The sequence below is a fragment of the Nestor notabilis genome, unplaced genomic scaffold (assembly GCF_000696875.1).
Source record: "Nestor notabilis isolate BGI_N333 unplaced genomic scaffold, ASM69687v1 scaffold14383, whole genome shotgun sequence".
Taxonomy (NCBI): Eukaryota; Metazoa; Chordata; class Aves; order Psittaciformes; family Psittacidae; genus Nestor; species Nestor notabilis.
Window position 1 is genome coordinate 80,374 of NW_009920683.1, and position 27,382 is coordinate 107,755.

General features: G+C 37.2%; 1 protein-coding gene across 1 annotated transcript in view; it reads left to right on the top strand.

The window, feature by feature from the left end:
* The window catches only part of MYT1L (myelin transcription factor 1-like), a gene marked incomplete at its 5' end in the record, with an annotated part of 102,742 nt that extends 76,419 nt beyond the window's left edge, over positions 1-26,323 (top strand). The window contains 4 exons of the mRNA XM_010010801.1: positions 16,694-16,785; positions 18,497-18,600; positions 23,065-23,208; positions 23,533-26,323. Of these exons, the coding sequence (XP_010009103.1) occupies positions 16,694-16,785; positions 18,497-18,600; positions 23,065-23,208; positions 23,533-23,673 (481 nt within the window). The remainder of the gene's footprint in view (positions 1-16,693; positions 16,786-18,496; positions 18,601-23,064; positions 23,209-23,532) is intronic.
* Positions 26,324-27,382: the final 1,059 nt, after the last annotated feature.

Sequence of the window (27,382 nt, forward strand, 5' to 3'; positions counted from 1 at the left end):
ACAAAAGAAATATAAAGCCCAATTTTCTATAAACTTAACAAAAATAAGAGAACTTCAGTGATGACTTTTTTCATAGCTTTGAAGAAATTGAGGAAGAGAAAGTGGCTAGTCTATTAGGGATAAATCTTGCTGCCATTTTAGACATTAGGTTACAAGGAAGCAAGGGTGTTCTTCGAGCTTTGAGGGTGAATCTCAGTCTGAACATGACTACAATGCCAGAGAAAATTTCTTATTATATAATCACTAACATAAAACTCTATTACTTCATATATGTCAAACCAATGTGCCTAATTTGTCATCCTTCTCCAGGCAGACCTAAGTTGAACTTCTGTACCTTTTAGTTAACAAAACCAACCTGATCTTGTTTTGTACTTAGTTCTAGATACAGAGGTGAAAAGTGTACTTGTTATTCCTTCTCTTGCCTATAACTATTCCTTTGATTCTTTCTTTGACAATCCTTTATAGCTTAACTCAAAGGCCTTACCCTTACTGCAACCTCTCTGGATTCTGTGCACATAGATCCTATTTATTGTATAGGTTCAGAGCTGGTTTTCTACTCAGTGTTTTTATGGTGCCTACCATGAAGGGATTCTGGTCCATGTCCTTAGTGGTCCAGTGTACTACACAGCCTGCAGCTCCCGTAGCCTTTAGAGACAGATGCAAAAAACCTGACCTTTTGTGATGTCCCCATGTGGATCTAAATTTCTGACTTTCAGTAAAATATCAGTATTTTAGTTTATATTTCAGTTTAGCTTTCTTCATAATGGTATAGCACTTATTTAACTGTTAGAGATCTGTCATTAAAGTTTTGAAATTATTTTATCTTTTGTTTAAAGGTACAATCTAATTACTGGGACATTGCTTTTAAGGAGTATCTACACAGTACTTACATTTTCAAAGAGAAAATTCTTGCAACAGGAATAACTAACTTCTAAAGGGAACATACTGATACAAAATTTAACTGTTCTTCAAAATTAAGGGGCAAATGGTACCTTGAGGTTTTTTTTGTTTGGTTTTTTTTTTTTTGGTAAGACTATTTTAAAAAAGAAAAAAAAAAAAAAAAAAAAAGGAGAGAAACCTAAATATGATATTTAGCCACACAGCAGCCATCTGCTTTCTCGAGTACAATTATCTTGAGTAGAAACTTAGACATGTGAAAGATTTAACTTATAAAACCAGGTTTGGGACAAAAAGGTCCATTGTTGGAGGAGAGCACCAGAAGATGAAAGGCTGCTTAAAAGATTGACTGAAGTAGACTGATCTTTCTTAACTAATTGTATGTAACAAAGTGCCATTATTCTAAGTTGTAAGTTGTTTAACAATTTTGTGAAGCTTCCATAAGCTATGGCAGTATTAATAAGCTACATTATTTTAAAAGTATGATTAATTCTTGTGAAATTATTAAGATGCTGGTAAAAGGGTTTAGTTCATGTGCACACAGAAAGAAAACTGGTTTGAGCTATTTTAGATGCCTTAGGATAATTTACGTGGCCTCCAGCTGTTGCTGAGAAGGTAGGTCCAGTGTCATATTTATCAGGCTTGGTGATATGTCTTCTCAAATGTCATTTTATACATGTATATGAACAACTGAATCAAAGTCTAGCATTGAAGTTCAGAACAATTCCCTTACTTTAAGAACCTGGTTGTAGTTGAACATGATGTATTTACTCCTCTTCTAGTCAATGGACTCAATGGATCCCAGAGCCTTGTTCACTTCTCTCGGTGAATTTGACACCTGTCTTTAATCAGAGTTGTTCCCTAAATGTCACTGAGTGTCAATGGGGAGTAGGGTTCCTCTGCCTACAAATAGATACTTTACGCAAATGAAAGTGTTCATAGGGCATGCAAGAAGGCCATACCGGGTTGGCAAAAACGCCTGAAGATTTGTGAGACACTCCAGTTCTTTCATTATGACAGCTGAGATCTGAGTATGTTTCACAGGGTATCTGGAAGGGTGCTAGCCTTCTGAAATGAATGGGCCCCAGAGCTCCAGAGCTCCATGGCAGCTTGGACACGTAATTCCCATGCAGACATTTAAACCTCGGTGTCCTAATCTGGAGCTCAATCCACCTAAATTACAGACTATGCATTTCCTTACCTAAGGATGAAATATCCCCTCACTTTTAGTGTATCTATCTATTTTAATAGGCTGTGGCCTCATCTTCTAAGAACATTTTGCTGTACAGCTGTGGCTGTAAATCTCAGGTGCCACCTTCTGAAGAGAAGCAATACTATGACAGTTATACAGTGAGACCAGACTTATGTACAGTCTTTTGCAGGTATAGCTGCGTTCTGCAAGCATGGAGAGAAAGCAGGGCTATGACCATTAACCAAGTCAGTAAAAGCTCCTAGGGGAGTAGAATTGAAAGTCTTTAGTTTTGCTTCTCTCCTAATAGGTGATTTTTCTTCCCCAATAAAAATATTTTCCTATCATCAGCAGACTTCTCTAAACATATACAGTAATGACATGTGTTGCTGTCCTTAATGTGTTGGGATTTTCATATTCTACAGCTGTTAATATGCTACTATCCAAGCAGCTGTAATACTCTGGAAACTGGAACAGCAGACTGGCTGTTGAATTAATTAAATATATATGTATATATATTGAGTTTTTTGAGGCAAAGCTTTCTTAGAGCTGCTGTTGCACCTTGTACACATGGTGTCATTCCACTGATACCAATGGATCCTGGAGATGATCCGCAAGGGCTGGTAAATCAGTACTGGTTCAAAAAACTGCTCCATCTGGTATCACATAGTCTGGGTTTTAAATATGTGCATATTTGTACATATATGCTGCTGAAGTCTGAAGAAAAATAAGTAGGTGATGGAAAAAGTCACAAATTTCGGTAAATTTTGAATCCTACCCTATGAACAAAGGCACCAACAAAGGTTTCTGGATTTTGAATGTTTGCTGTGCAAAAATTCCTATTAATAGCTCTATTTTGTCAAGGAGTTTGCATAGGAAAGAATGGCAACAGAGGGGTATCAGGAGGGACTTGAAGCATAGGATTAAGAGTGCTATGCTTCAACAAGAAGCCCATGTTAGCAGGAGAGGCCAGTGTGAAATTAGGTGGCCTATCAGCAATATGAAAGTGAATTGGAAGGCATGTAAGCATGGAGTCAGTAGATAGGTAAATGAAATAGGTTATAATGAAATATAAATTGGTTATTATACTGTAGTTTTCCAGTTTGGTTCTTGAACAGAGCCTTACTTCCTCATATTTGATTTGAGATAATTTTTCTTGATGGCATCATTTCTAATACTGTGATCAGTGGGAATTTCTCAGAATATACTTGGGTTTAGCAACCCTGCTCCTTAGTACAGAACGGGAAAAGTGCATGTGTTGACATCAGTGGAAATTACATGCAGAAGTGCCTTTTCAGATCTAAAAAAATGTTCTTGATCCCATTTCCTGCCCACTTTTATTTAAATCACCCCATTTCAAACACAGTAATATAGCTTTTAGATTTCCTTTAGTATGGAAATTATTATGGTTTAACCCCAGCAGGGAGCTCAGCCCCACACAGCTGCTCCCTCACTCGCTCCCAGCAGGATGGAGGAAAGAATCAGAAGGGTTAAACTGAGAGAACTCATGGGTTGAGGCAAAGACAGTTTAAAAGGTAAAGAAAAAGCCACACGTGCAAGCAAAGCAAAACAAGGAATTCGTTCACCACTTCCCATGGACAGGCAGGTGTTCAGTCATCTCCAGAAAAGTAGGGCTTTATCACATGTAACTGTTACTTGGGAAGACACTGCATCTCTGAATGTTCCCTCCTTTCTTCATCTTCCCCCCAGCTTTTATAGCTGAGCATGTTGCCATATGGTCTGGAATATCCCTTGAGTCAGTTGGAGTCAGCTGTTCTGGCTGTGTCCCCTCCCAACTTCTTGTGCATCTGCAGCCTACTCACTGGTGGGGTGGGTTGAGGAGCAGAAAAGACCTTGACCCTGTGTAAGCGCTGCTCAGCAGTAAGTGAAATATCCCTGTATGATCAACACTGTTTTCAACACAAATACAAAAGGTATCACCATACCAGCTACTATGAAGAAAATTAACTCTATCCCAGCCAAAACCAGTACAAAACCATATGCTAGTAGTGCTATAATATGCAAGAGATTAACAAGTTATAAGTAAATCATTTACAAGAGAGATCTAAATAGAGATAAAAATACGGAGAAATGGAATTTTTCTGTAGTGTGCCTGTATTTGCACTGAAGACAGTGTGACTCCAAGATCTGAAAACAAACTTATAGAACATGACTTGTATTTGCGCAGCAGGGTCATGCCACTGTGTTTGCAAAATGTCTAGATGTGCTGGAAGTAGTGGACATAATCCATTTTCCCTTCTGAAGGAACGTGTGTAGAAATTGTGAGGTGATTATAAGAAGTGTTTGCATACGACAGTTGTGGGCTATCCACCTTATGCAGGAAGGCTTAGTTAATGGTAAGGTTCTCAGAAAGCCTGCAGAAAGACAATGGCAGTGCACTCAGTTCAGCTATCTGTGATAGATATTTCCAAGTCAAATTTTCTAAGTATCTGCAATTTGACAGTAGAAGTATTGGAAATGTGTTAAATTCTGAAGTTTTATATTAATAAATAAACCGAGCATAATTCATAGAATCATAGAATGGTTTGGGTTGGAAAGGACCTTAAGATCATCTAGTTCCAACTCCCCTGCCATGAGCAGGGACACCACACACTAAACTCTGTCACCCAAGGCTGTCCAACCTGGCCTTGAACACCTCCAGGGTTGGAGCATTCACAACTTCCTTGGGCAACCTATTCCAGTGTCTCACCACCCTCACTGCGAAGAACTTCTTCTTTATATCTGATCTAAACTTCCCCTGTTTAAAGCCATTACCCCTTGTCCTACCACTACAGTCCCTAACGAAGAGTCGTTCCCCAACATCCTTGTAGGCCCCCTTCAGATACTGCAAGGCTGCTATGAGGTCTCCTTACATGTATGTCCTTACATCTATCTCCTTACGTGTATGTCCTGAGGTGAAGGAGCACTGCCAGTGTTGTTTCCTCCAAAAATTGTAGGTTGGTCACAGCTCTGAGCTGTACAGATGAATTGCTAAGACTGAGAACAGGCAGATTAGGAAAAGATAAAAAGATAAAAACTCAAGGCAGGAGCTGCCCTCTGCAGCCGCTTGCTAGAAGCAGGCAGATTCCAGTACTTGCATAGATCCTCAGACAACCTCTATCTCCCAAACACTCAAAGCATTCAGGAGATGACAAATGTGAGCGAAGAAGAATGGAGATGTAGATTTTTAATTTCCAGATCCTTCCTCTCATGAAATATGCTTTGCTAGAAATAGATACTGTCTGAAATACCTGTGTCATCAAACTTGGCTCCTGAAGGGAAGTTTTTCAAGTGCCACCTATGGTCAAACCTCCTAGAGCTCAGGGCTGCAGCTTGGACCTTTGTCCGTAGAACAGCATCTCACCTCAGGGTTATCTGAGGTGGGTGTTCACATGCAGAGTGACAAAGGGGCCGTAGCTCTATAATCCAGCTGCTTTGCATCTGCAAACATGTGCTAGTGGCTGCAAATTTGCTTCTAAATTATTGTAGAGCTTTCAATCTTTATTTGCCTGAAATCACATCCTCTCTTAGCATCAGCATTTCTCAGCTTCAGAATTTAAAAAAATAAAATTATTTAAGAATAGTTCAGTGAATGAGTCTTTAAGAAATTAGCTTTATGGTTATGAAGGGCATAAGAAAGGCTCAGATTATTCTGATTTTTATGTTTTGTATGTAGGCTCGCGACGTCTGTTATTTGAGCAAAATCAGTCCTGCAGTCTTGGACCTGAAATAGCCTTTGTGTTGACGCAGCATTGTATGAGGCCTATAGATAAGACAGCAGGACTTACATTACACTAATTTGTCTGAGTTACTAAATGCCAGCTACTCCTCTCTGTTCATGGAGAAATAAAAGTGCCCAGAATTTAGATGGAGGTAGTCAGTTCCTAGCAGGTGTCAGCTTTTTGGCAGGATAGGAAGCTTACATGAAATAAAACCTGAATTTTAAAAAAAATAAAAGAAAAAATCTGATATTTGCAAATAAATGCCAAGAGAAAAACTTAGCAGCTTTATTAAGCAACTCAAAATATACTGTTAAGTTATGCTTGTACCATTAACCCTTGTGTTTTCCATGTTTCCCTGAGCCTTCTATTCTCAAGACTGAACAAAGTAAGTTCTCTCAGCCTTTCATCATATGGCAGGCATCCCAGTCTTTTGATCATCTTTGTAGCCCTTCTCTGGACCCCGTCCAGTCTGTCTGCATCTTTTTTGTATAGTAGGGACAAAAACTGAATACAGTATTCCATGTGTGGCCTGACAAGTGCCTAGTACAGTGGATAGTGACTTCTGTATTTCTTCTAGTGATGGCCTGGTAATGTAACCCAGCATCCTGTTGCTTTCTTTGCAGCAGCAGCACACTGTTCACTCATATAGAGCTTGTTGTCCTCCAGAACCCCCAGGGAGCTTTCTGTAGAGCTGCTCCTCAGCCATGTAGATCTCAGCCTGTGCTGCACTTCTGGAATATGTTTTCTCAGGTGCAATGCTTGTCTTTGTTGTGCAACATTTGCCTTTGTTGAACTTCCTAAGTTTCTTGTTGGCCCACTCTTCCCTCCAGGTCATCCTGCAAGGTGACTCTCCCTTCCAAAGTGTCTGCTTCCTCACACAGTTTGGTATCATCACCAAACTTTATCAGAGTACACTTTATCCCATCTTCCAGATCATTTATGAAGATACCAAACAGCACTGGGCCCAATATTAATCCCTGGGGGACCCCACTAGTGACAGGTCACCATCTCACCACTGCACAGATCACTTGTCAAGACCATAATGCATCAGTTTCTCCAGGAGAAGGCTGTGGGAAATCATATCAAAAGCCTTGGAGAACTCCAAGTAGACAATGTCCACTGCTTGCCCCACATCAAACAAGTAGGTTACTTTGTCATAGAAGATGATCAAGTTTCTTGAGCACGATTTGCCCCTGGTGAATCCATGCTAGCTTTTCCCAATCACATCCTCCCCAGGAGGATTAGCTTCATAATCTTCCCAGTGACTAATGTCAAACTGATGTGCCTGTAATTTCCTGGATCCCCCTTTCAGCCTGTCTTGTAGATGGGAGTGATGTTTGCCTTCTTCCAGTCTCCTGAGATGTCGCCCAGTCTCCACGACTTCTCAAAGATTATGGAGAGCAGCCTTGCAATGACATCAGCCAGGTCTCTAGACAACTCTGGGTGGTTATTGTCAGGGCCCGTCAGTTTGTAGGGGTCACACTCGGAAGTTTGCAGTTAAGGAAATTGCAAGCATCCTTTAAAACACAAAGAATCTAAATCACTAGATGAATTCTCAGGATGCTCTAAACTTCCAAAATACCATGTTTATGAGGAATTTGTGTTCGGCAATTATACAGGTAGGAAATCAAAGATTAAAAAGTGCTTTTGAAAGGTGTTCCTATGCTATATTGAAGATAATATTGAAAATAGAAAAAACTTCACAGAGATGAAATTTTTCTTGTTCTTCCATTTATTTATGAAACATAGATACTGCCAAACTTCAGATTTTTAAGCAACTTTTAATATGCAACTCATTAAATTGTTTGATTGCATTTATTTCTGGCCAGGTCTACTGTCAAGTCTTGTCTTCTGTTTTCTTTGTTGGTACAGTAGGTTGAGAGAGAACCATATTTCAGTCAAAATAATTCACTCCTGATTCTCATTGTTTCACATTTTCCTTGATAGGTTTTTTAAAGTTGTATAGGGTGTTTGTTTGGTTTTAATCTTCCTGTCCCCATCCTGTCATTGATTCATTTTGCTGTTTCCCACCTCTTATTTTTTTCTTACAAGCTCTATGTTGCAATGCAGCAGGAGAAAGTCATACAATGTTAAAAGTATAGAAGAACTAACCAAACTCACTGCATTTAACAGTAATTACAGCTGACAACGACAAAGCATCATCATGGTGGCATTATTGAAAGATGACAGACATGGAAATGTGCTGACATTTCCAAGAAGGCAAGGAAAGAATGTAATAATAATATACATAGAAAAGAAAAATATTGAACTAAGATCTGTGAAGTGGATCCTGCAGTGCAGAGGAAATTTTTACTTTAGGAATTTTGTGTTGACCCATAAGTTCAAGGGAAAAGAGCCTTTATAAATAGCTTTTCAACACCTTCCTCTTTCCATCCTCTGCCTCTCCGACTGCATTTCTGCTGTCCCTTTTCCTTTCCTATCCCCGTGGTTCTTTCCTCTTATTTCTCCACTTCTCAGTCCTCAGCATTTGAGGTAGCTGGCCCTCAAGTAGCTTCTCCTCAGTGCTGGCAGAACAGGACAGGTGATCTCACTGGTGCTGCTTACTGCAAGCAGCCTTCTGCTCCTGGCCCTGCAGCCCTGGATGGGGTTGATGGCAGAGAAGGTGCTCCCAGTTGTGATATGCACAAAGTACATGAAGGGTCTGGCAGCTAAACACTAAGTCACATACAAGCATGTCCAGGTCTGTCAGAGGCTTATAACTCTAAGAAATCTACCTTTGTTTGCATGAAGACAGTAGAATGAATCTCTAAACTCAGAGCAATATCCCATGAAATGTCAAGTCTTGCTCCAATTCACGGACAATTAGTGGTATTCACTGAACTATTTGGGCTTTTGTTTTTCTCCTCAATATGAACAAAACAAGATACATGGACAAAACAATGGTATATAAGTATATTCAAAGAAACGGAAATTTTTTTCTTGTGATGTTCGGAAAAAACCAGCCTGGCCAGACACCTGCCATGGAAGATTTCAGTCAGTTCAGTCAAAATTTGGTTCAGGGCAGAACTGACTAAATGCAGAGCCTGGTTGTTGAAAGAGACCCTTTGAGTGTGGGTAGCTCTGCCAGCTCTTTTCATTACAAGCTGGAAGAAAGATGGAATAGCATTTTAATCAGATGTACAGTCTATTAAACTGGAGAGCTAATCTAAAAAGACTGAAGAGATTTAGTTACCTCGGGAAAGTCAAGGAGAAAATAATATGAAATTCATATTAGAAAAAGCAGACCACGACAACAATATAAACAAGAAAAATAATTTTGCTGAGCAGACCTGACAAATGACAGCGGATGGGAACTTGTACAGGTGCTCACAATGAGACATCTTCTTGATTTCAGGCACTTAGCAGAAGCTCTCTGGTTATAAGCCTGTTTGTCCTCATTCCAGACTTAGCCCATAAAAATGCAGAGATGATTGGATGGCTTTTTGGATTTCAGGTGGGATGAATTTTCTTCTTAAAGTATCTTTTCCTCTCTGCTGTCTATACAAGTGCCTAGACAAACTGTGCTTCATTTTAAGTACCTAAGTGGTCTGGGCTTGGTCACTAAATAGATCACTTGAAATTCTGAGCTGCCTAAGAGCACTAACCAGAGGTATGCAGCTAGAAATACATTTTACTAATTTATACACAGGGAAGCCTCAGCCTGTTTTCTCCTTCACAATACATATCCTATTTGACTGACCAGTAAATCCAGGGATCTTCAGGTCGTCTGCCCTGTTGTGTGCAGTCACAGGACAGAAGAGTGGCTGATAAATTTTGCAGTGGCCAGCTTCCAGCTACTGGGGCACTCAGTGGTGCTCCATTAAGTGCACACTCCTTCCCTATAACTTAATGCTAGGGTCACCTGTACATTGTGTAATGTGCTGCAATGCTTCCTCACTCACCCAAGAATAAATGACATTTTAGCCAAGAGACAAACCTCTTCCCCCGTTCAGAGATGATACAGGTCAGAGCTCATTAGCACGTGAAGGGCCCACCCACAGAGCCTCTTTGCTGACTAAGCAACTTTAATTAACATTTGCCACAGGACTACTGTGCCCAGCTGAAGGAAACTTTGGCAGTGCTTTACTGTGCCAGCATTTCAAGATTCATTAATCCTTTTTCTGGTGTGTATTTATGCCCCATGGAGATTTCTTTGAAACTGAGTCTGCTCTCAGAGCCTTTTCTCTCAGCATGGCCATGTTTGCAGTTTCCATAATTTCTGGTTTTGTTTTTCTTACCTGATGCTTGTTTTATTCTTTTGTTATGAGGGATGGGCATAACTGAGCTGTAACACTATTTTACCTTTTAAATCTCCAGTTAAAACCAAATACCCTCTTGTCTTCTGGGTATCATGGACTCTATATCATTGTCCATTTGGTGCTTTACTGACCAGATTTTCATGCTAGTTTAATCTTCTAAAATAAGAAAGTAGTTCTTTCCCAAAAGTCTTTTTTGAAACGATGATCAGATATCATTAAAATAATTTCAAAAAGCTTATATTTTGGTTTAATCATAATGGCTATATTTCTTTAATGGACATTTGGGGAGTGTTTCAATTTTTCTTAGTTCTTGAACCAATGCAAAGATTTATTTAAACAGAATAAAATCTCAGATACTTTCCTTATCAGCTTTGGAAAGCAACTTGGATTAGGAGCTGCCACTTTCCACATTACATCAAGCTTTTAGTCTTCTTAACCGTGATTTCCCTCCTGATTGAAAATTTAAGTGAAAAATCTTCATCACCAACAATCAGGTGTGTTGTAAAAAAATTTTAGCCAGGGAACAAGACCTAAAAAGGGCCATATTAATCAGAGTTACTCTTAAATTGAGCTGAACAGATGATTTTTTTTTCCCCAACACCGCACAAAGGCAAGTCAGGGTTGTGTGGCCGGTGAGGAGGAGAGGAGATTCCTCTGTCAGTTTTAGCAATCTCCACGCAAACAAAACTGGCTTGTTTGCAAAACCTCTCTCCTTTACCTCACAGCTCAGTAAGAAGCTGGGGAAAAGCCAGTCACCCTTGAATGTAAATAAGACTGAGTGCTGGGCTATGGAGGGTTCCTTTTATCTCTTCTGGAGTTGTGCGTAGAATATTTCATTCTTTAAGGTATGTAGCAGAATTTACTCTTGGGAATAAGGAAATAAGTAAAGCTAATACCCTTCAACATAGGAAAAATAAGTGGTTTGTGGATTTAATATTAAACCAAGGAAAGGGCTACTTTGATCACCGAGTTTGATCTCTTAACTTGAACTTCAAACATTACCAAATAGCTCGGGAGCTTAATCATAAAAGCAAGGTTTTATCCATTAACAAAATAAAACAGTAGTTTTCACTGTGATCTGTATTTCCCTGAATTTCAAAAGATTTACATCTGGGGTGTGTTTTGAATCTCTCTCTAGTTAAAAAAGGTACCTTGAATATGAGTTTTTCCTTCCTCTAGTCTATGGGCAATGTTATTTTTAATAAACTGGAAAAGTGTTTCATTTTATTAACTTTTTGAAAAATTACTGTGATAGTGAACCTGTAAACATCTTACAGTTTTTATGAAGTTAGCCCTCAGGACGATTTTTGGTTACTTCAGGTTGAGGCTCTGGTTTCTTTACATCCAGTTCTTTCTATCTTTTAAACTTCGCATACCAAATATAAAAGTTTTCTTTCATTTGATCTTTGTCTCCTCCTTTCCCACATCCCTACTTCTCTGCTTGGAAAATGTTTTCTTCACTTGACAAAACAAGTACAATTCCTTCAGCTTGAAGAGGGACCCCAGACTGCATCTGTCTGCTAAGGCAAAAAAATTTATTTAACAGAGCACAGCTAGAACCCAGATAACTAAAATCAGTTACCCAGAAAATTGCTCCACTTGATCAATGATTCTCCACTCTGGTGGCCTCTCTTGTTTGCATCTGTGAAGATAGTCCAATTACATTCTTGAAGCAGTTCAGGATTTTAGCCCATGTTTATTTGTTTTTAAATGAAATTTCTTGGTAAATATGCACTAAACACTAGCTAGATATCCCTTTCAAACTTGTTCCCACTAATTTTCTTTTTATTTTGGGACCAATTTCACCTTATTTTCTAAATCCACTGAATATGTGGTAAGGCATAGGTTGCAGTAATGTAACCACAGTCCGAAACAAGAAAGAAAATTCATTCTTTATGTTGTGTTCAACTCTAACAGATGCAGTCACCATATAGTTTTATTCTGATTTGTGCATGTATAATCTTTCTGCATACCTTCTAGATAACTGGTTTTCTGTTAGTCACTACTCTTCAGGGAAGTTGAGTAAGATGTAAGTGTACATATGGATGTTCCTTATTACAGAGTTTTTACAGCTACTAGCACTTTAGCTCTGCATGCCTCCATTTATAGTCTAACTGTAAAAACAAGCCAGATTAATGCAGGTTGGGCTTCATGGCATAAAACCTAGTCAGTCACCCTTTCTACCTGTCAGTCCTACAGGTGCATAGTGTATAGAAATGTCTGCTGCAAAGCAAAGCCGTATGACAGGTACCAGCCATACACCTCTCCGTTTAGCATCCATGCCCAACAAAAGCATGTTTCCAATATAAATTATGTGTTATGATGTCAAAAGTATTTTTGCCAAACAGCAAAAATTGAAACCTCAAATTTTAGCACATGCCCTACAGGAGGTTTGTAGGATCTGATCCTAGACGACTTTAATCTAACAGTTTGAGTCATTCTTCATAGTATTTTGTAAATTATAGCAGAGATTGGCTTTCAAGGATGATGTACCAGATGATAATAATTTTATTTCTCAAATTACAGATTAAGCCCGACAGTAGAAATTCACTGAGAGCCAAGACACATTAAATCTCAAAAAGAAAAGATGTTAATGTTCAGGTGGTTGTTGATACCTTGTCTCTGTGGCAGCAGCAGTTCATAGCTCCTGATGATTCAGGAACTCAAAGGGAACCAGGAGTTGCGTGTTGGTGCTTCTCACAACCCCACCAACATGCTGTAGCTTCAAGCCCTGTGGCATCCTAAACCTGACAGAGGTAAATGATGGCTCAGTACTTTTGTACTGTATTACAGCAGTACCCCCAGCAATGTAGAAAGCCTTATTCACCTTTTATTATGGAAAGAATACTCAACTGTGTTTATATTTTCTTTTGTGTGATTTCTCATGTGTATAAGAATAATGGCAGTAGCAATTGAGATAACTGTGATTAATTTTGCTAGTTCTTTGCTGGAATGAACAAACTGCATAATTCCATGTTTCTGCAAAAGTCAGTGTAAGGTTTGCTAAAATACAAAAAATCAGCCAAAGCAAGATTACACACTAATTCAACAGAAAGCCTATGACAGGCATCAACTGTAAAGGCTTTAAACTTGATAGGAATATAAGTATTATCCTTATCAAAAGTACTAGCTAGCATGTTTCTCTTGGTCTTTTTTGATTTTTGAGAAGTTTAAAGCGTATTTTCCTTAATTCTTAATGCACTGAAATGGCTTTCTTTTATACTTTTTTGTTTGCCCATCATGGGAAGACAAATATATTCTCAAGGTATTTGAGACAAAGCAAATCATACCTACTCCTTTTTGTCTTCTGTCCCCTTTTAACTCCCAGTCTTCTAGAAGACTCAAGTCACTCTCAGTCTCACTGGTATCTCCATTCAAGAAAATTGCTTCAAATCAAGCTTTTTGGTTAACTTTACAGCTCCATGAGATTCAGCCTTTGTCCAGCTGACTTAGCCCTGGTTTTCACCTTACCTTCCTATACGTCCTGCCCTCTTTCGGTTGTTCTCAACTTAGAGAAAAAGCTGTTACCTTCAGGAGAAGTAACGTAGTCAAGGAATTTCCATGCAGATTAGAAGCTTATCCGAAAAGTCCTATTTACTTCTTAAATTATTTAAGGTATTTTTAGATAATTAAGAAAAGAGCTGAGCAAAGAGGATGCATATTGCTATCTTTGTTTTATTCATTTCTGAAGAATTTAGCTAAGTTAAATAAACTGCGGTAGAACTCAATCCACTAATTTAGATTACTAATTTAGTACCTGCTTCATTGAAATTGTAAGTGCCTGGCTCAGGAAAGTGAGCTAATGCACTTACAATACAATATACAATTAATGGAGAGACACATTTACTGGTAAAGACCTACAGAGGAAGCTGATGGCATGGTATGGCTGTGTTGAAGTTAGTACCTCTGGGAGTTTTGAATACTCTCTTAAATTGCATAAAGCTACAGGAAAAGTTAAGACTTTCTGTTCATTCATGACCTCCTCTAAGGACAGATGCATAACAAAATAAGGTAGTCATAGTGATACCTACTGCATATGTTAAAGCCATGAGGGTCAGGAGAGCACTAAGAGGAAGCTTGTGACGTGAGCATGCAGTTGCATGGAAAGAAAGCCCTTTTGGTCGAAGCCCTCATCTGTCCGTGCAGTGGGAAGAACTAACCTGGCTACAGGATGTGGAAGCCTTTCACACCCTCACTAGTAGGTCCCAAAATAGGCAGCCCTTTGTCTTTCTCCTCACTAACTCATGACTCATCTGGTTGCCTCCAGAAGAAGGTAGATAATCCACGCAGAAAAAGTCTCCAACAGTTCCTGCAGCAAGAACAAAGCACAGGACCAAGATATTTCTGTTTCTAGTTTAGGCACAGGACATCTGGTACCAGTATGACTGGACTGCAGCAGAGATGTAAGTGATGTATAAGTGCCTACCCTTCAAATAGATAGATACCTTTCCAGTGGAGATAACGTGGGCCAGAGGCAGTTGCTATTAGACAGCCAGACTGTGGCCATCCTATTTTGTGGAGTAGGAAAGCTTAGTAGTGCAAATATAGTACATTGTACCTGGGGGCTCAGTGCAAGAGTGTGATTTGGAGCACAGTGAATATGCTAGAGAGAGGTAGCCTTTCAGACAAGCTTAGAAGATAGCTGCAGGTTTAGGCAGTCCTGAAAACTAGATGTACATAAATAACCATGGCCCGGGAGTAAGACTGGGGTTTTGACACCAAAATTTGGATGTAGGCCCAGTGAATCTTACACTAGATTTCTGATACTTGTGAGCATACTTTTTTTGTTTCATTATTCTTTTGCACTTTCAAGTGCACAGTTCTTGTTGGTCTGTTTAGAGTTTAAATGCCATACTTACGGACTGTTTGAGGACTTTTATTTTGAGGAATTCTGTAAGTTGTCATCAGTCAAAACTTCAGGAGAATAAGTAAAAGACTGCAGACCAAGATGAGAGTAAACTATCACAGCTGTTACAATGTTCAGTGATGCTAACTCCTGAAAAAAAAAGAGGCCAAAATATGAGGAAATTCATAAAATCAATTAAAAGGATAAAAAAATGAAGTCAATTAAAATATGCAGAAACTTTGCAGATACTGTTATCTTCCATTCCTTTGATTTAGAATCACAGAATCATAGAATAGTTAGAGTTGGAAAGGACCTTAAGATCATCTAGTTCCAGCCCCCACTGGTATTGTTTTATTATATATCTTCTCAGTAACAGAGCTGTATAAAATATTGAACACTGATTTATTTGCTGAGGAAAGGAAAGGGGTTTTTAGATGTTTTTTTCTGGGAAAAGTTTCATTTTTTGGATGGCTGCACTTGATAATAGTAGCCCAGGTTTTTCAGACAGACATTTTCAATAATTAAACATTATACTTAAATTAGAGCACATTATTTAGTAGGAAGTTGGGTCTTTACTTAAATGTTTTTAATCAAAGATACCATATTTCTAAGACACTTTTTCCACGTTACAGAGATTACTTTATTATTAGCTTTGAATTTGATTTGCACAGTTAAAAGTGGTAAAAAGTCTAAAAAGTCTACCTTTGGATCTGAAGAGGAAACATAAATGTGACTGTATGTAATGAGAAGTACGTGACATTAATCAGTCTCAATGGCTATAAACCTTAAATGTTGAAACAATAGTGAATTTTTTTAGTAAGTTTCCAGATTCCCTTCACTGCAAAAGCTTGCTCAGAATAAGACTAATTTTCCATTGTTAAATTAGATTGAATATGTATTTTCTCTTACCTGTGATAGAGCAACTACATTAATGTCGAGATTTTGAAAAAGGGGATAGTTTGGTGATTACAATTATTTATAAGATAGCACTGTGATCAGTATTTTTATTATTTATTAATTTCACAATGAACTCTGCTAAGCCTGCAATTGCTATCAAACTGGTTTTATGATGTAATTAAAAAAATTAATATTTTGGTGACATGGGAGACAAGAGATAACTGAGTCTACATCAATGAGTGTAACAAATATAGATTATAAGAGAGATATATCCCTCATCAAGACAAGGTCATTTTTATAGCAATGACTTTTCTTGGACTTCAACAAAAAACAACACGTCGTTACAGCCTTTTTAAGAAACAATTTAGAAAAGGGCAATTTGGCCAGCTTGGTAGGTGATATTCACAAAGAGAAGCATAGTTTATAAAAGTCTTTTGGATGTGGAAGATAGCTCATGTCCTCTTCTCTCAGCATTCATTTCCATGTTTGAGCATTTGAATTAAAAAGGGTGGAAGTTCAGGGTGGGGACATGTAAATTCAAAGGGGAATATTTGCACAGTAACTGGTTTTAAAATAAAATAATTTTATAAAAAAAATTTTAATAAGAGCATTGTGTCTTCAGAAGATTAGATTGTTGTTCCCAAGCTTATAGTTTCACAAGATGTATCTGACTTTTATATTAGCTGTCCATACAAAAAGAACTTGGAAGAAAGAACAAAACCATGAAATCACTATTGGTAAGTCCTTTTTTCAGACTAACACGCTCTTTCAGTGCTAGGCAGTGAAGATAAACTTGTCGCTGATACTGATTTTATTACAGGTTTGAATTAAAGATTTATTTTCAATGACTTATCAAAATTAACAGTCTCGTTACTGTTCACAGTTTATCGGGATGCCCCAGAGCTACTTCAGCAATGAAGAAAGCAAAGCTGTCTGGTGAACAAATGCTAACAATAAAGCAGCGGGCCAGTAATGGTAAATTTTTAATCATTACCTTTATAAATATTACTTCTTTGTAAACTAAAGTCGTCTTTATTCTATTGGCTCTTTTTCCTATATGTGTAAATCTTCTTTGTATAAATAATGAATTCACTGTCAGTAGCAATAGGCTGTGGATATCTGAGCCAGCAGGCAAGTGGTCAGGTTGGTCTGTTATGTCTACAGAAATTTAAAACACTAAAATATTTCAAAGTAGAATATACAATTTTGGGGTCACATCTCATTCATTAAAGGTGGATAATTGCTCTTAGTTGTTGCAGGATTGAGAAGAGAAAAAGGTTTAATTTCCAGAGTGTCAGGTCCTCATGAGATCCCTTGAATTCATCTGGAGCTGTGACTCTGTGACCTCTGACCTTGTGCCATTACATTTCCAGTAGTGTGCAATCCTTCCTGGGAACCCTGAGTTGCGAGGAAGATGATGAAAGTATCTTGGATGGAAATCCAAAATCTAATAGTCAAAATGCAATAAAAACAAAATGTAGGTGCTTCATTTCAAATAAGTAATGAACAAAAGACTTGTCTGAGAGGTGCCTAAGTCCTGACTTTTCTTGGAAAACTTGGTGCAGTCACTTAGTCTGTGACTGTGCATTACCTTCTTAACTTCTAGCGTTGACTTTGAGAACCACAAAGCATTTCAACACACACTACCATCTCGGCTGGAGGAAGCATTGGCTGTCTGTCTTCAGTAGCTGGTAACCAGGGAGCGGAAATCTGGATATAATTTTCTCTACAGCCTGGGAAGTATTGGAAACTGTGTCTGCTATGCCCAGGAAGAATGCCTTAAGGAGTGGTATATGTATATTTTGGGTACTTAGAGGTATACAGCGCATCCTTCCTATTAGAGATAGGGACTGTGGGAAAAGGAAGGCAAGGCACACTAGAGTAAGAATAAGAGAGTGGGAATTTCTCTAGCTTTAGGAGTTCAGACTTTGACTTGAGAGAAAACAGATCTGTCTCTTACCAGGACTATTTTATGCTTTGTTACAGTAATTTAAAGGATAGATAAATAAAACCTTTATAGTTTATTCCTGTCTGAATCCTTAAAAATGCAGGTACCTTTAAAATTCTGTTCTCTAAATGTTTATGCCATAAAACCCCTGAAATCACTTCCATTTGAAAATTATTCGATAGATCATTATTTCATAACACCCTTCTGAACCATGAACTTATTAAAAGCAACAGCAGAATCACAATATACCCTAATACCTCAACAAAATTTCACTGTGCTGGGAAAAAAAAGTCTTCTAAAATAGTTACAAATTATTTTAATGACACTGTAATATGAAGAGACTAGCATGTCAAGATATTTTCTTTTCCTTAAGAAGATCTGTAAGTGGACACAGTCTTTCAAATAAGTTGCATATGACAGTTGAGCAGAAATCGTTGCTGCAGGTGCATTTCTCATGATACGAAGTTAAATCAGTACATAGAAAGAAAAAGGCGTGTCTTATTGATCCTCTAAGCATTTTCAAGACTCTTGCTGGAAAATTACTGCAATTTTTAAAAGAGAAGTAGTGGGAAATAAATTGGTTTAACATCAAAAGAAAAGTTTGAAGAACTCTTCCTTTTACTTTTTTACTTTAATACTTAAAACAAATTTGTTTTCAAATATGGAAAGAATTAATTCACTGAATTCTGATTTAAAGCTTAATTATTTTAACACCCCCTTTATTTTTATATCACACAGGTATAGAAAATGATGAAGAAATTAAACAGTTAGATGAAGAAATCAAAGAACTAAATGAATCCAACTCCCAGATGGAAGCTGATATGATTAAACTCAGAACTCAGGTAACAGTTTTATGAAGCCCTAAATTCAGCTGCTTTTTCTACATGACTGATTAAAAGAAATATAGAAAATATATTGTTTCCTTTAATGTTTCTTACATATTAGGATTTCTATCTGTGATTTGCCATTATAAAGTCAGAAAACAATATCCATTAAACAATTCCCACACCAGCTACAAGCATAAAAAAAAAAAAAAAGGCTTAGCAAAATATATTATTTAAAATAATGGCAAAAGCATGACCTGTCATGATCAGCTTTGCATTTCCCCTTGATAAGACTGTACCTTTCTAACAGCAGTTAAAATATTGTGTGATATCATGGACATTAACATAAGCTACCAGATGAAGGAGTCCAGATGAACAACATGGCTTTTGCCAGGTCTGTCTTACAGAGGAAATTTAGGTAGGGAAGTGAGTACCTGTTACATTTTGCTTCATCATGTGGTATGCTATACAGCCCTTGGCGAAACTAGTGGTTCCACACAGATCCAGTTTAATTCCTTTTAGGCTTCACATAAGGGAAAGGCAAACCTAACAATAGACTGTTATTTGAAACCTCATTATACAGCAGTCCTAAAACTGGATGGAAAAAGCAAAGGAAGAAAGTTAATTGCATTCTTTCCCTGGCATTTTCCAGTGTCCAGCATAGCTTCTGGTGCTTTTTTCTTCACATGATTTGAGCAAAGACACCAACAAGGAGATTGATCACAGTTCTCACCATTTATCAACCTTTAGTCCTATGGTCATAATCATCCAATTGATCTTGATGGAAACAGGGTAAACCATTCCTTGTTACTTCTTTGTCTGCTGCTTGTGGGGAAGAGTGACATGTCCGTTGTCCTCTTCCTCTTGTATACTCAGAAGGCAGGATCAGCCTCTTCAACTTGATTTTTCTTTACTTCCTAGCCTTAGCCAAATTGATACTGAAACCTCACTTCTATTTATGCCTGTATACAGGGTTCTGTTGTCATTATTCAACCTGTATAGGGTTTGACTTATGTTTTACATAGTTTTCTGATGTGACCACATACAACTGTAGGGTAATAAGGACAAAAATCTACAAGAATGTAAAGCAAGAAGAATAATGAAGGGCAGGAAAATTACACGCATTTACGTAGGAAGAATTTGGTTCTAAGTTTTGAATCTGGCAGCTTCCAATCTGCCTCATGTTTTCTTTTCCTTAATACAACAGTATAGGTGTTTATTCACATAGAGATTGATTTAGCTGAGATTATCTATCTGCATTTTTAATTTTTGTTTTGGCTAGATGAATTAAAAAATTATAAATAAAGCCATGATAACACTATCACAGACATAAAACATGTATCATACGAGTTTCCAAGATTTAGCTAGGAATTTGCATCAAGTTTTGATGTGAAATGAGTACAGAAGCCATACTTCAGTGGTCTCAGTTCTAGCTTTTCTATCTCAGACTAGAGATGTGTCTTAGAAATCAGATTAGGCACTAGCTGGGACCACAGCATATTCGTGGCAAAAAAAGCCTCAGCTGATGATTTTGCCATGAAGTAGAAACACCTTGGTGCAGCAGATTTAGAAAAAGGGTAGAATGACTGGCAGTGACACATACTGTTGTTAACATAATTAATAGGAATCTAGAAAATAGAGCTACAAGAGATCTTGACATGTTATTTTGTCCATCAGTCTCCTTCCCTTCCTACTTCCCAGCTCTTCCTAAGCCAGTCCTGACAGGTGCTTGTCTAACCTGTTTTTCTTCCTACACCAGAGATTCCACAGTCTCTGCACAGTCAGGTCTAATATTTACCTGTTCTTACCCAACTAGCTACTGATGCCTAGCAGAAAATCCTAGCTGAGTCAAAATTCCCATGAATTCAGAGGCCTCAGATTTCAACTCATACACACTCCTGAAGATAAGCAATTTACATTTCCAACCCGTAGAGAGTTATGTCATAGTCATTATCAATTTATTGAGAGTATCAAAGTCAACAGTCCACTATATTTGCAACAGTAGAATTATATTGAACATAAGAAAATGTTTGCTGATAAACCTTTAGAAAATCATTGTGCAACCTAGATTTCACTGAGACTTCACAGGCAGGGAATACACAATGGGAAGATAGTAGTTCTGTGAACACCAGAGGTAGCAACGGTCTTGCTTGATATGGATTTGCATCCCATATGATTGTAAGTGCCAACAAAAGTTTTTCCTATGATAGGAACTTCCCTTCTGTGTAGAATCTTTTATGTTTAAGTCATGCTGCAGCCTTTTCCTTAGTTGGAGCATTCGTAATACTCTCGTTTATTCAGCTGCCTTTTACCTTAAGAAAGTATTTTTCATCTAAGACCTTCTAGTAAATTTGTTCAAAAGTATGAGAGGGGCAGAAACACGTAAAGGTGAGCGGCGAAAAGAAAAATCTGCAGATAACTGTGTCTCATAGAAGCTACAGGTTATCCTGTTTTCAGAATAGATACAAGTGAACATTCATTAGTTTCAGGGTAAAACGTGGGGAGGGAAATTTCAGCTTTTAAGCAAATGAATACAATAATTAAGTGTGCCAGTTATCTTAAGATACTTACAGATGAGTACTAAATGGAACTGTAAGATACACTGATCAGCTGCCACGGTATTGCAGATAGGTAGCATTTCACATGAGAAAAAAAACCCCACAGATTAAAAAAGATCTATGCAAGTAGCAGTGCTCAGCTACCTCAAAAATCTACAAAATGTCAGCTCCTACTCATGGTAGTGAGGCAGCAGCAGTATGCCATGCCAAACTGTGCCTTCATGAACATCAGACTCTTCACTTTGGACTGTAGTATAATAAATAGTTTTTTAGGGTGAATATTGGAGCATGACTGACTCTAACAAGCACCTATGAAAGATGTTTTGCATTTGCATGCAGTGTTTGTCTCCAACATAAAAAAGCTGAGAGCAAAACAATAGAGGAGGATGTGTTTCCAGTTTCAAAGCTGAAGTATTTTGCCTGCTATTATATGTTGTGGAAATAGCTCAGAATCAATTAATTGTGGCAAAACCAAGCCTCTGCAATACTGACAGCTTGGATTAACTGCAATACAAACACCTGTAGTTAAAGTAAGAGATACTTGAAGATCTTCTTATGTAACCACATCACTTGTCAAAGTTACTTCTATAGACTAATGCGTTGCATTTCTATAAGCAACTGAAACTTTTATTTAACCAGAATAAAACTTACGAGATCTAACTACCTGATTGTGCCAACAGTTTCCTAAAATTTATTAATCCATGGTCAAGTTATATTCAGTTAAGAACCTTTTCTCCTTTTGCCTGCTACTACCACACAAACCTCCAACCTTCCTATCAGCATTTGAATTGTATCAATTCTTCCCAGAGTTGCCAGTGCAGAAATGGCAACTTATTTTGAGAATTCAAAACCTTGTGTTCTTTGGCATTTTTATCACTTCTCTGGCTTTTTTTTTTCTTTTTTTTTCCCCCCCGTCATCCATGCGTACTTCAACCTACACACACAAAAGCACACTGTACACTTTTTAATAGATGTTAATGGTTATCATCCAGTGTGGAAAGTAAGGACAGGTCTACAGAGGAAAGTGTAGACAGATACAAGTAAGCTCTGCATGTGCTTTTGATGGGTTGGACATAATCCAGGGCTCATCTGAAGTCTTTATAGCTTCATTAGCACAGTGCTTTATACAGGCTGGGGTAAGTTGCCTCTCAACAATGTTTTTTAGCTCAACTAGGGCACCATGCAAGGTCAGAGCTAACTTGTGTCTGATCATCTGGGAACACTGGCAGAGCATACTCTCAGTAGTCTTCACCTGTACATGTAGTCATGCCCCAGAGACCCACTTCCCTGATTATTGTGCAAATTTTCTTCAGTTCCTTCAGTTTTGTAAGTCACTGCATGTATGAGGAAACTTTCTGAATTTGTACATACACCACGATAACACGCAACTGTTCAGCTTTCAAAAGCATCCCTGTGAACTTGCATAGATTCAAATTATACTTAAAAAGAGCTAAACACTGGCAGCAAGGAGCTGTGCATGCTTAACTAACTTTATATATATATACAGATACATATATATGTCAATCAGAAAATATAAGAAATGCATGACTTACTGCAGAATGTGCCTAAGGTAGGCTACTAGGAGTAGAAGCATTAACCAAATGGGTGAACTTGCGGAACTAGAGGTCTTTCTTAATGCCTTTCAATTCAAGAAGAAGAGCTGTAAAGCAGTGGAATTGAATCCAAGTTCATTCATTATTACCAGTATTAAAAAGACAAGCTGTTAAAGTCATACAACATGCAGTAAGAATAAGAAGTCCTTAACAATGATAAGAATTGCAGACTCAAGCAAAACCTTTTTAAGCGTGAATGAATAGATCTTTTTCTCCTTTCCCCGGTATTTCTGTTATCTCTCCCTTCAAAGAGCACATGCTTTATAACAGCTTGCCTTATATTACATTGTACACAAATTTGTCCATTTTAGATTACCACAATGGAGAGCAACCTGAAGACGATAGAAGAGGAGAACAAAGTAATTGAACAGCAAAATGAGTCTCTTCTTCATGAACTGGCCAATTTAAGCCAGTCTTTAATTCATAGTCTAGCTAATATCCAGCTGCCACATATGGTAAGTGATTGAGAGCACAAGTTAAGGAATTTGGCGATCTTCAGTTCACTTCATACAATAGATGTCTTTTTTTATGTTTATGTTTCATCAACCAGTTGGATATTTGTGGTAACAACACTGAAACCATAGAGATACATTTAACTGCTAACAAAGACATGGAGGGCCTGTTCCAGTGTATCCTGTAAAATTAAGTAAGAACTAAATAGGCATTTTAAATATTACTAAAAAATGGTGGCAGTATGCCTTAATAATATATTATGCTTAAATGAATATACGCTTAAGAAAATAAAAGTTGTATATGAACTACTATTTAATATCTCGTAGGAACCAATCAATGAACAAAATTTTGATGCTTACGTGACCACTTTGACGGACATGTATACAAATCAAGATCGTTATCAGAGTCCAGAAAATAAAGCCCTACTGGAAAATATAAAGCAGGCTGTGAGAGGAATTCAGGTCTGAACAGCTGCTATAGTGGTGAAAGTCTTGCTTAAAAAAGGATGCCTCTTGTTTTTTGCTGCTGTAATTTACCAGAAAGTGTTATATATTTATTTCTGTTTGAAACAGTGTTATGCTTACAAGACTTCATAATGATTTTATGTCTTGCTTTAAAGATAGTAACTGCAGAATAGTTTTTTGAATACATTCACATTTTGTACGTTTTCATATAAGCTGACATAGTGTGATATGCCATGTAATGTTTATAGCTGCTAATGTATGCACATTTTTGGGGTATATATATTTCTGAAGAGGTAAGCTGATCAAAATAAATAGAGTGTAAATTCTTTTTAATGCTTTAGTGATTAAATGTTTTAGTATTTTGAACTGAAATGGACAAAAAAAAAAACAGCTTTGAATGACAATGTTGCGGTCTGCAGCCACTTTTTAAACACTATCATTTTGCCTCATGTTGGAGGATTTTATGGGATTTAAGAAATACATTTTGTGTGCATATTGTTTCATAGCAAGAATTGGTTGCAAAAATGCTTTATTTTTGAACAATGCTTGAAAATATTATGTGACTTTTGGTTTGGAGGATGGTGTGTGGTGGGGGCAATAAAATAAGGTTTTTTGAATTCAAAGAAAATGGCATGGATTAGATGTAAGATACAAAATGGGTAATTTATTGTAAGACAACATCAAGCCATGGAAACTTGACAGAAGATTCAAAGCAGCTTAAACAGCACTTTTTAATTAACTTCTAAGCATTACATGGTATGAATATGGGAACTTCCATTATGAAAAGAACTATATCAGAGGTGGACAACATGAAGATTTCAGCTTTTGTTTTCAAATAAACTTTGGAGCCAACATTCTCTTATCTCTACTGGACTGCTAGTGCCCCTCTGAACTATCTGTTATAGCAATGTAGTTCATCTTTCAGAAATTCTGTGTTTTCAATTCAAGATAGAGGACAATATTCTAAAATTAATATTGCCTTTTCACATCTTTAATTTTGGGATAAACACAATTGATCTGTGTCTATTATTAGAGTTACTGAACTGCATTCGTTGCTGTCTAGTAGGAATGCAGTTCAGTAAAGATCTTTCCTTTTTCTTTGCCAAGCATTTGATCCCATTTTTAACATTTTAACATTTATGTTTTGCTTTTTGTTGGAGAACAATCATTACTGCAGCATTCACATATGCTTTGTATTTGTTCTACTATTACCTATTGCAAAAATGAATGCAATCAAATTTTTAATGTAACTAAATATACTTCAGCACTTTTTTTGCTTTAAACTGGATCATTTTAAGATAAAACTTATTTGTACCTTCAAGATTTGATTGTTTTCTTCAAAATGACTGCACTATATGTATGCATAAGACCACTTTTTATTACTACATTTTTTCTTTTTTTAAGTAGTAAATTTGGTGATGTGTTGTGTTTTACAGTTGTTGAATTTATTTAAATTTGATAGCATATCTTTTCCTTCCATGTCTTGATGTTATGCAGAAAGTACAAAAGTACTTTAAAATTTTGTTATGAAAAAGATGGGTTTTGTAAAAAATAAAATATTTTTAGCAGAACAGGACTTACAGGGTCATTGTCCCCACAATGTGCCAGTTGACTATTTGCACTTACCTTGCCCTATATATCCATACGGAGGTGTGCAATTTCTTGTGTCATTAGCCTTGTGACACTAAACCTGAACAAATTATAGTGGAAGCCATTATGGCCAATCCAGTAATATTGCTAAGGGAGACTACAGGGATCTCACAACAAATATTCTGATACAATACTCAACCTCGGTATATATATATATGTATAAATATATGTATATCCCAGCGGCACTTTATACTATTCACTGTACAAAAGCTTACAGTTTTCCACGAGGACTTTAATAACTAGCTGGGAAAAGATTATGTAATTACTTTGGGGCTCTGCAGTATCTTATCTGTACAGTGCCCTTTTTCTGTTGTGCTATTAGTTGTAGCTGCCATGCTCAGAATTGCCTTTTTGAGAGCTGAAGCAAGGTGCTTGTTGTTCACCTTCTGCCATATATATTGTACTTTTGCCCTAGCCTCCTTTTAGGGCTTTCATTGTTCATAATGGCATATGCATTTTTCCACTGCATTGTGTCTGCAGCTTCTTTGCCAATATAGTAATGCTTTCAGTAGAGTAATAGATAGTATCAGTTTTGGATTCTTATTGTTATCACCTATGTACAATGGAAAGGGATTTTAAGCACAAATCTGCTGCTCATCTAATGTTGGTACATAATATCAAATCAAAAGTTATCTGTGACTATTATATAGGGATCACAAAAGTGTCACATATTAGAATGCTGACCTTTCATATGAAATTATTGTGAGTCATCAGAGTTTATTTATTATAACTTATTGTTCATATTCATTTCTAAGTTAATTTAAGTAATCATTTATTAAGACAGAATTTTGTATAAACTATTTATTGTGCTCTCTGTGGAACTGAAGTTTGATTTATTTTTGTACTACACGGCATGGATTTGTTGACATTTTAATTTTGCTATAAATGTGTGGAATCACAAGTTGCTGTGATACTTCATTTTTAAATTGTGAACTTTGTACAAATTTTGTCATGCTGGATGTTAACACATCTTACTCTAAATAAATAAAAAAATGTGTTGCCACATTTGTAGCACAGTGGTTCTATGATCACTTTCAACGTTTTCACTTTATTTCATGCACAGCATTACAACAATTCAGAGACCTTTTTTAATAAGAAGCCTACGCTGTTGATTCGTTGAATTCTCCCCACAGGATGTACAGCTGCCTCTCAAATGATGCACTTCCCACTGTACACAAATGCTTAAGCCCAAGAAGTTTGTTGCAACATTTCAGAGCTTCCTAGAAAGAAATGTGCCTGAGTAGTGCAACTGAAGTATGGTGTGCAATACATTTAAAATTAAATACATTGGTAATCAGGTTCCTAGAATCAAAACCTGAAAATGAAGCTCAGTTAGAAAGCTTCTCCCTTTCCTGTAGCCTGCACTAAAGGCCTCAAGCTGCTTTAAGAACCAGTCAGCTGAAGAAGCAAATTACAACCATCAGTTAACACTTCTGGTCACCACTGCCTGTGACAGGAACAGTGACCATCAGCACATGCTGTCACATGCAGTACTGACTCTCATCTGCACCACGACATAACCCATGTTACCCCTGCAATGAGTTAATAACTGGTTTAGATTTCATTATCACTGTTATATCATATCTAATTAAAAATTGTTTGTCCTGGAAAACAAACAAAACTAATTACATGGGGAATTGGCAATTAATTGTTTTATAAGCATAATTATGACTTTACCATATGCTTGGGTTCCTGTATTGAGTCTATATTATGTTCAGCGTTATATAGTGGGATCATTAATTAATTCTGTACATTATCCCTGCATGCCATTCTTCCTAATTGCATTTTTTAGAGATCATCCTAAATGACCAAGACAGAAGCAGCCATATAAATTCTAGACTATCTCTCTGCCCCTAGCAAAGGCTGGTCGACTGCTGAGGGAATAGGGAAGATACAGAGGGTCCAGGACACTTTGCACAACAGAATGCAAAATAGAAAGGCAGGTAAAGCTGTGTAGTCAGCTAATGGCATCATAGCAAGAAAGAGTAAGGTAATATGTATATGACCTTGTGTAAACACACATCATATACATATATGATCATATATATAGGTCATATATATA